General features: G+C 32.1%; 1 protein-coding gene across 1 annotated transcript in view; it reads left to right on the top strand.

Annotated features, from left to right (window-relative positions):
* Positions 1-10,826, top strand: part of LOC106678101 (catalase) — a gene marked incomplete in the record, with an annotated part of 109,975 nt that overhangs the window by 74,949 nt on the left and 24,200 nt on the right. Inside the window, 1 exon segment of the mRNA XM_067045372.1 lies at positions 1,877-2,048. Within this exon segment, the coding sequence (XP_066901473.1) occupies positions 1,877-2,048 (172 nt within the window).

Genomic DNA, 10,826 nt, shown 5'->3' with positions numbered 1-10,826 from the left:
AAGAGGCTTGATTGTGTCTTGAAGATCACGAAGGAAGGAGGAAAGAATAGATGTTATTTCAGGTGCATTTTGGCTGTTTTGGGAATAGAAGGTTTGATCATGGACATGAGTGTAGGTTGGTCTAGGTAGGGATTGAGCCCTTTTTTGGGATTGTTGTATTGGTTCCTCGAAATAAGAAATATAAAAATACAGTATTCTCTAAAAGAAGGAAAAAGTGGGGTGTGTAGTAGGGATGCGACATCGATGTTTTAAGACCGATGTTTTCTAAACATCGATGTTTTTAAGCCGATGTTTTCTAATCATCGATGTTTTTGAACAACCATTTCAGTAACTCAAGGTCTGTTCCGACGACAACGTATTATTGTCCGGCCAGTCGGAAGTGGTTTTTGCAAATAAGAATGCAAAATTGATAAAAAACGCATCGATGTTTTGAAATATCAGTGTTCAATATCAAAATAATGTTCCTTACAATACATTAGCCAGAATACATCGATGTTTTTGAACAACTATTTCAGAAACATAAGGTCTGTTCAAACAATCCCGCGTCCTACGGCCTATAAGAAGTGCTTGTTAAAACAAAGAATCCGACATAGACTATAAAAAACATCGAGTTGTAGTCTATGTCGGATTGTTTGTTTCAAATAGCATTTCTTACAGGCCGTAGGACGCGGGATCGTTGGAACAGACCTTAGGTATCTGAAATATTTATTCAAAAACATCGATGTATTTTGAGTAATGTATTGAAAGCAACGACATTTTAAAACATCGATGTTTTTTTAGTCGTTGTCGGGTTCTTTGTTTCAAAAACCACTTCTGACAGGCCGTAGAATGCGTGATCGTTGGAAGAGACCTTATGTTATTCAAATATATGTTCAAAAACATCGATGTAGTTTGAGTAATGTATTGTAAGCAACGATATTTTAAAACATTGATGTTTTTTGGAGTCCATGTCCTATTGGTTGATTGAAAAAGCACTTCTGACTGGCCGGAGCATCTGTAGTCTTTAGTACAGTCTTTATGTTACAGAAATGGTTAAAAAAAACAATCGATGTTTTTCAACATCGATGTTTTTTTAACATCCATGTTTTAGTATTGAACATCGATGTTTTAAAACATCGATGTTTTTTTATCGATGTTGCATCCCTAGTGTGTAGTGTACCATGCTGTACGTTTTAGTGTGTACTATGGTATTTTTAGTGAGTATGGTAACCATATGAATTTTTATTTTAAAACTTCTTTCACAACCCATAAGAGTGTATCTGTTGGTTTAGTAAACTGAATCACAGACATATCGAGGGTTAATTTCTTAATTATATTATTCATACAGCCAACAACCAAGATACAAAATGGCAGCCTATATTTGTACCACTTCCTCTACTGTATCGAACAAAATTGCAGGAGAGTATTTACTATTTGCTAGGAAATTTAACTAGCTTTAATTTGAGAGCTGGCAGACATCTGTACGTCGAATGGTTTCTGAAATAAAGTTTTTCATAAATCAAACTTATTGTCCGAACAACTATAAATCAATCTATTTTAGCAAATATCATGAAAACTACTATTCCTACGAAGGTAATGGTCATAAACTACTTTATAGTACATTAAGCTAGCTTTAATTTGAGTGCTAATAGACATCCATGAATTGTGGAAAACTAAATGCCAGCAACTCCGCAAAAAAGACTCTAATCTACCACTCGGGAAAGTCTATATGTGAATATGTTTAATGTATATATTCATTTTTTTGTCCTAAAAATAAATCATTTTGTATACACATATAAATAAAGTCTTATTATTATTATAGCATAACATAATACATAACATTTATATATAAAGATTACGTATTTGATTTAATATGTAATAATATCTTTAATTGTAGGGGACCACGCTTATGACGAAGGGATCCGGAAATCCGAACCCTGACCGAGGTAACGTCATGACGGTGGGTGCTAGAGGGCCAATCGTCCTCCAGGACACCTTCTTCATCGAGGAGATGCAGCACTTCGACAGGGAGAGGATCCCGGAGCGGGTGGTACACGCCAAAGGTGGAGGTGTGTAGTCGCTCTTATCAATTATTACTAAGAGAATAGTGAACCTTTTAAAATATAATAAACGATTTTTTTTTTAGATAAAATAAATTGTACCCAAATTAAGTCTTAAACATTCTTCAAATTATTACTTAAAATGTCCAACGTTTTGGCCAAACTGGCTATCCTCAAGGACAACTTAAATAGAAACAGTCTCACATCCAACTATTAAAATTGGCCAAGAGAATTAATTTAATTGACCTATTTTGCAACTTTTCCTTTGAAATTTGAAACTTGTTATTAAAGATTAACTTAACACTCTGCAGACCTTGCAGTTCTTTGTCAGTCCTTCTCCATGCCTGCCTATCTTGGGCTAATGCTTTCAGTTAGTTTTTGGCCTCCCACGTGGTCTCTTACTAACTATATAGGCATTCATTGTTGTGTAGAGGCGTCTTGATGGATTGCTTCGAACCACATGTCCTTATCTTAACCTCCTCGCCTTCGTATCAGGAGATATTGACTGACCAGTCTCTGCAAGGAGTTCACTTTAGTTCTCCTCATGAATGTGTTAAGGCTTTGATCCCAGATCGCTCCTGTAATTAGGACAGTACAGTCCTATACCCAGGACATTCCGTTCAGATCTCTATAGTTTGCTTTCTAGGGTACCTAGGGTTTCTAGGGTTGGAACCCAGGTCTCGCAGCCGTATATCACAAAAGTATACTCAATAATATTGTGTGATTATAGTGTTCGTTAATCTTTAATTAATTTATTTTATTTGTAATGGAAAATTGACAAAGTAGATTAATTTGAATGATTTTATTGACCTGGGCAGATTAGTCTGCAAACATTTTTTAAATTGTTGAATGTGAAGCTGTGAATTAATAGTAAAAATTGTCCAGATTGCCGAAACGTTGAACATTTAAATTAACAAAAACGGTGTTTCAGACTTAATTTGAATACAAATAAATTTTATTTAAACAACAAAACTAGTTTCGAAGACGTAATAACATTATATATATAATAATAGATGTTCTAACCGATAAAATTGACAACTGTAATGGAGATGCGTAATTGTTAATCCAAATCAATAAACGGAATCAGGGCCTTGTAAATTCTAAGCAATCTCTAAAAGTTCCAAAAACAACTGGAAAAATCAATTAAAAAAAACATATTTGGGCTTCCAAAAACCTAATAGACGATACCTACAACGACGAAAACTCAAATATTGACAATAAATCGAATTGCCAATGCACGATCAAAAATTGAACAGGAATTTTGAAAATATTGTTTTCGAAAACCTAATAAACGTTATCTGTACCGAAGAATTTTATCAAAAAAATAATTAATTCGAAATTTTCCATTTCGTAAAAAGGTAGATATTAGCAACTTCGAAACCCAAGTAAGTATTGTTCGAAACAAATCCAAACTTCCCTCAAAAATTAAAATAAATATGTAAAATTATTTTAGTAAAAATTTAAAAATACAGTTATTATTTTTAAAAATTAGTTTTGCAATTAGTTGAAATCAGCATTTAATATATGTTAAATGATAAACGAAAAAAAATTCGAATGTTTTTCAAAGCTGAACTTAGTTAGTGAGTCATTATTTCCGATATCGAGTAATTAATTCCTATTAATATATGATTAATATCCATATATTAATATATGGAAGTGTTCATAATATAATTTATTGGAATTATAAATATATAGTATCTATTGTTTTATTTAAATCATTTGACTCTTTATAACTAATTTAAACAATAGATGAAACATATATAATACAAATTTTGTTGGTACTCATAATTTTTGTTTTTTTGTCACTTTCTAAATAAATCCATACAAAAAGTATTTTTTATTTTTATTTATACTTTTTTCATTTATAAATGAACAATCTTATAATGAGGTGTTGATAGTTGGCCGTAGATCAATATGTGGAAAAGATGATCTGGGAGTGTGGTTATCAAATAAACAAAAAATTATTTATTCATGCCAACGACCTCAATTTCTGAAAGTTCTGTCGCGCGTATCGCACCAGATATTTTACTTCTACTACACTTTGATAGGTCATTTATTCCGAATTGTTTCAATAAAGTATTCATATTAAAGCACAGTGAGGGTTATTATATAAAAACTTCTCACATTTTATGTAGAATATATTTATGAAAATATAAAAATCAATTTATCTAAAATAATAAGAAAATATCGCCTAAATTGGACCAGTATTAAGGTTTATATGGAGAAGTTAAATTATTTTTAAATATAATATGAGGCAATTCACAGCGAAGGTGATAGTACAAGAGCCAAAGAGGAGAAAAAAGGCAGGTATTTCACCCCAATTTTTGATTACTTAATTGAAAGCTATGTATAATTAATAGTCAAAATTGATGAGTCTGCCAAGTATAGGTAGGGAGAATAAAAAATGGCATTTGTTTTAAAACGTTAAAATAATTCAATTTGTTTTAGCAAATATCATGAAAACTACTACTCTTACGAAGGTAAAGGTCATAAACTACTTTATAATACATTAAACTAGCTTTTATTTGATTGCTAATTGACATCTGTACGCCACAAAGTTCCTGAGATAAGATTTCTCAAAATAAATTAACTAACTACTGATATGTCTGTACATTTTTATGAACTGTTGCTTTTTAAAAAGTTATATCTCGAGAACTATATGACATAAATAGCTCTATTAGGGCTAATATTTTAGCAAATTTATTCTCATTTAAATAATGTGCTCTTAGGGTTTCTGGTGTTGTTGGTAGTTTTTAAGATATAGAGCTCCGAATGAAAAATTAATGTTTTTTTAAGGTTTTGAAACAGCCGCCAATTTTTATTCCCCGTACCTATACTTGGCAGACTCATCAGTTTGGACTAGTTATTTTACCTGGTTTTCGTACCGACTGACCTCTTGGAAACATTTCTAATATCAGCACGTCTATACTAGAATATATAGACTGACTTAATAGCAATAGTTGATATTGAGAAATACAAATAAATAAAATTAAATTAAGAGATAAAAGGAACAGGAAAAAATATGTATATTTTTATTTGATAACGATAAGTTAAATTAATTTATGTGACAAAAAAAAAATATATTAACTATTTAAATATATTGGTACATATTTATTTTCTTAAGGTAATCAAATATTTCCGGCATGTAAGGGCTAATATTGTTTAATAAAGTTGCCTAATGACAAGGTAATCCGCTGTCTATCAAATGCCTATGTCTAACAAATCAGTATGTGTTTAACAGTTAGTGGTACTTTACACTGTCTACATGCTTGTCTAGATGTCCCTGACATTAAGTATTCTTGGGTTAGTCCAGTGTATCCAATTCGTAGTTAGGTCAGTATTACTTCGTGGGTTGATGACTTCCATGGACCTAGTGTACTCTTAATTTGTTTCCTGTTGTGTTGGTCCATGTTGCCTGCCATTTATTTAATATTTGTCTTGTCCTCAGAGGATAAAGGTCGTTGTGGGGGAAATCTAAGCAGTATAGAGAATTTAGCTTTTAGCATTTATGTTTCTATAGTTACTTGTCTTATCACCTCATCCGTATATTTATTCATATCTAAGTTTCAACATTGTTCAATTAATGTTTATACATCCTTAAATATAATAATAGCGAAGCATTGCCGGGTCCAGTGTATACATAAACATTATCAAGTCCGGTCTGGTGCCGCTGCCATGTTGGAATTGCATGAAGTTATCTAATGGCCTGAAATGTTCATGACATTTTCTCTTAACCCATAAGGACCGGGAACATTACATTCTAGAACGAAACAGTCGATAATTGTTCGTCCAACGATTGGCCTAACCTTGAAGGCACTATTGTGAAACTGCGCCAAAGAGATCATAACAAAAAAGGAATTTGCTACTGACGTGATAAAAATAACTTTATGAACCTCTCGGTCTTTCCTATAGACAATAATATATCTATGTCTTGTTGAAACAACAACTTATCTCCATAAAGGGTTCCTACTTTTACGTTCACTTACCTATATATTTAACATAAATATTATTGGATGTTTTAATATTTACGAAAAGTCTATAAACATATATATATACTCATATAATCAACACTACTGCTTTTGTTTACCTTTAATTTCATTTATTGAATTATTCCTTAAGATTATGATTAGGTTTAGTGGGAATTTCCCTAATATATTTGTTTATTATTACCTTTTGGATCATAATAAAATAAATATGCCGTTGGTTTATATATTTTGTATTTGATGTTTTAGATTTTCTTTTAAACTTGTAAATAGGTATATTAGTAGAACTTTTAACTTTTCATCAATTATTTTTCGTTTAATTTTAATTAGTTTTTTATAATTTTTTTTTATTTATTATCATAAGTTTGTCATCTTTATTGAGTTTCCTAATGCAGGTTTTAAATGAAGGTATAATAAATATCTTAAAAATGCTATATAGAAACCAGAGACGTGCCTCTTGCACTTTCTCGTTTTCCGGTTGAACGTGTGGAACGCCCCAGTTGTCGCCCAAACAACTCAAGTTGCACTGAATAGCCTAAGGCAAGGCGCGTATTGGGGCGCCTTCAACGCCTCTCTTATCAAGACCCGTACACAACGCGTCCCTAACGCTCTTTGTGACAGACATAGGGCATTTTGATTACTTTAATAAAAACCTTGTAAAAACCTTTTGATGAGTTTGCCAAGTATAGGTAGAGGGAATAAAAAATAGTGGCAAAAATGTCATAAGAAATTAATATTGTCTACGGAGCTCTATATCTTTAAAACCACCCACAATACAAGAAAACCTAAGAGAATATCATTTAAAGTAGAGTAATTTTTTTTAAATATGAGCCCTAACAGAGTTATTTACGTTCAATAGTTCTCGAGATACAGTTTTTTTTTTTAAATAACAGTATTCATTGATGTTCTGTAAAATCTGTAGTTGGTGATTTTTTTTTAGATAGCTATATCTCAGGTACCATAAGACGCACAGATGTCTTCAAGTTAGTTTAATGAGCTATAAAGTGGTTTATGGTTGTGTATCTTTGTGGAGTAGTAGGTTTATGATATGCTAAAATACGTTATTTCTAGTTGTTTCAGAAAAAATTTCATTCGTAAAATTCATATTCATATGCAAATATCATAAAAATTGTTACCACTACCAAAATAGACATAATACATTCTACTAATTTAAGTGCTGTCAACATTAGAAGAACAGTTCCTGAGAAATAGTTTTCATTAACTATCGTCCGAACAACTAAGAATCAACATCTTGAGAACTATTTTAGCTAATACAATAAAAAATACTACCTCTACGAAGGTAAACGTGATTAACTACTTAATTCGAATATTAAACTAGCTTTGATCTAAGTACCAATAGAGACGTCTGTACGTCTAGTGAAACGTTGGTTATAAAAAAGTATATTTCGGAAACTTTTGAACTTAAATAGCTCTATTAGGAATCATATTGTTGCGTGATACCCGGGCCAAGAGGAAAAAACGCAATGAACCAAAAAGGAAGAAAAAGATTTTTTTATTATAGTAGAAAAGTATGCACACCAATAAGCCCATAATAATCGCACCTGTTTTTTTTCGTTCTACACTCTTCTCTAGGTAACATCGTTCACGAACGGACCGATCAAATCGATCGGTTATCTATCTTTTCTCTCCACAAGGAGATAACCTCGTTACAATATTTTAGCAAATTCACTCTTCTTTAAATGGTCTTATATTAGATTTTTAGTGTTGTTGGTAGTTTTAAAGATATAGATCTCAGAATGAAAAATTATTTTTGTTTAACGTTTTGAAACAGCACCATTTTTTTTTTTTAGCCTTCACTATACTTGGCAGACTTGTCAATTTTAACTAGTAATCATATTAAATTAGTGGTTTTCATTAAATTAATAAAAAACGTTGCTGTGAAGTAACTGACTTTTTTATCTGGTGCTCTTAATCTATCCTTTCTAGACCATGGAGAAGAATCTACTTCCTATGACAATAATAGGTTCCACTATCCAGTGATTCTTGGTAAAATCCATAAAATGCAGAATTCCTTTGATGGCTTGTTTACCTAGAAGTAATTTCTACCGTGCCAAGGTCGTCTGCCCAGACGTGGTGTTAAATGAGCGACAATAACTCCAATTATGTTATTACGAAGGTTATCTTGTTTTATTTATTTATTTTTATTATATGATCCCTCGTAGGGGCTATAATTTACGAGGTTGAGATGTTTCCGATACTAATAATACCATTTTGGATCGCCGATACTTCCGATATTTATAATGACTAGCTGTCTTATAATTTTGTACAAAATGAAGCTTAGTATCAAAAAGTGAGTTCTAGCTAACTCTTCTGACGGATCTGTACGGTACATGCGTGGTACGGGCTTTGAGGGGTAAGGAAAAGATAATACGCGTGCTCCAGACAGTTAGAAGCGGTTGGTGGAAAAGACCTATTAGTACAGGAGCCAAATTCCTCATAAAATACATCTCATAGAACGTGTATATGCAAATAATTTGAAAACTTAGTTTAATTAATGAATGAAAGGTATTTATTTATATAAAATAAAAAATAAACAAAATGAACTAATTAAAAAACTATGTACAATAGGAAAAATAGCCATTTATAGAAGCCTGCTGTTCTATTCAGTATTCAGTGTTGGGTCATGGATTTTTTTGTTTATCTTTCATTTTTTTTTTTTTTTGCACTTGTGAATGTACTTTACAACCAGATGAGATGTTCTATCCAGGGATGGCATGAGGAGGATAGCACCCAGTGGTGATTTGACTTTTATTATTTTATTACACTAGGAGGTCCCGCATCCAACTCCTCTTCAGCCTACGCCGAGTTACGTCAGCAATGTGGGTCATGGATGTCGCATAACGTTAGTAGGGCCAAAAAAAGGGGCTTAAAACGGAGAAGATTTCAGTTTTACATTTATTATTGAACTAGCTGACCCGGCTATTGGTATGTTTTAGGATATATATAGATTGAAGGGGCAGCGTGGTAACGCACCAGTCTACCAATCCACAGGCTGTCGGATCAAATCCCGGTCCCACCCGGACTGTTTTTCAAGCACAAGATAATGCAAAACTCACCGACAACCTCCCCCTGGGCATGTGTGAGGCCCATTAGCCAATGGGTGGCACTCACAAAAAATAGGCGTGGGAGTGACGGACCCAATACTGGGAATATTACCTCCTAATATTGGTAAATACAATGCAATAATAATATAGATTTAATGATCACGATTGATAGTTTGATATAAATGATTGTATTTAGTTAAAATTAAACATTTACTTTATTATTATGATTTGGTAACATAAATTGAAACTGAACGCTATCTATGCAATGACATTCATTTTTATCACCTCAAGAAACCCTTAAGGGAATCATTAATATTTTTTTCTTATTCTTCGAAAAGAGGCGAATCTGCTCACTGTGTTAGTACTGTATTTGTACTATATTGAAACAATTGAGACCGACCGACCTATGAAAGTGTGGTAAACCATTTTTTAAGAGTGAAAGTTATATTATATATGATGAAGGCAATCCTTCCCCGCTGATCCCGCCCCGCTAAGACCCCCGTGGAGCGACGGTCTAATATCACTTTTGTAATATTAGCACTATATAAAACGGAAAGAGGAGACTTTAAGATAGTTCAGTTGAGCAATATTTAAAAAGCGCCTGGAATAGAAAAACGGTATACAACCCACCCTCCGTGGCAGCCTTACTTATTCAATTTTTAAATAGGCAATTATAGTGAGTAGGTTGGTCGATGTACTACATGTCACAATCTCACAAGAGGAGATTATAACACAAAAAATGAAGGCAATCCTTCCTCGCTGGACCCGCCCCACCAAGACACCCGGAGAGCAACGGTCCTATATCACTTTTGAAATATTAGCTTAAAACGGGAAGAGCAGACTTCAAGATAGTTAAATCGAGCAATATTTAAAAAGCTCCTGAAACTGAAAAACGGCGTGCATATATGAAAAGTTGATATTCGTGTTTAGCATCTCCAGAAATACTTAAATACGAATATTCGAAAATAAAAATAATAAAAACTATTTGAACATTACTCGAGCGATCTACACTGGCAGTGATTTAGGGCTTTATAGACTGCAGTAAGCGCATTAAATCTTAATAACTTTAGTTTATGAAGGCTCAAAGAACAAGCATTTAGCTTTCCAATCGTCATATTAACGTAGGAATTGGATTAAATGCAGAGGAGTTATTTATTATTTGTTATATTTATTTTATTTTATTATATATTTTATTATTATATTATTTATTAGGAGTTACGAACTATTGTATGGATAATAATTTTCAGAATGGGAATATTGGTATATAATAACCTTGAAAAGAACGTATACTTTCTGATCTACAAACCAAAAACCTTTCTTTTCTTTCGTAGATTTTAGTATCTTTAAACCTTCCTATGGCGAAAGATTATATTTTGAGAAAAACAGCACTCTTTATTATTTATTATTACGCGATAAAAACAAAATTTTTAATTATTAAATAAATCAAAACTTGTATCCATTTTTGTCTCCACACTTTTTATTTGAACAGTCCAACGTTTCGGCCATTTTAGCCATCCTCAATTATAATTTCTTCCTCACATTAAATTTAAAATTTCTTTTGCAGGCTATTCTGCCTACCTATAACAACCTATTCTTCTATTTAAAATCATAATTATCCAATTCTTCTTATTTTAAAACTATCCACCAAAATCACTAAACCATATACACAAACCATTTTAGATAAATAATACTAATAATATTTTAGATACAATTTTTGATATATTTAATAAATTAAAATA

Source organism: Halyomorpha halys, unplaced genomic scaffold (assembly GCF_000696795.3).
Source record: "Halyomorpha halys isolate HHAL.00 unplaced genomic scaffold, Hhal_1.1 Scaffold123.1, whole genome shotgun sequence".
In the NCBI taxonomy this organism is placed as follows: domain Eukaryota; kingdom Metazoa; phylum Arthropoda; class Insecta; order Hemiptera; family Pentatomidae; genus Halyomorpha; species Halyomorpha halys.
Note: the sequence above shows the minus strand (reverse complement) of the source record. Positions and strands in the feature narration are given on the sequence as shown.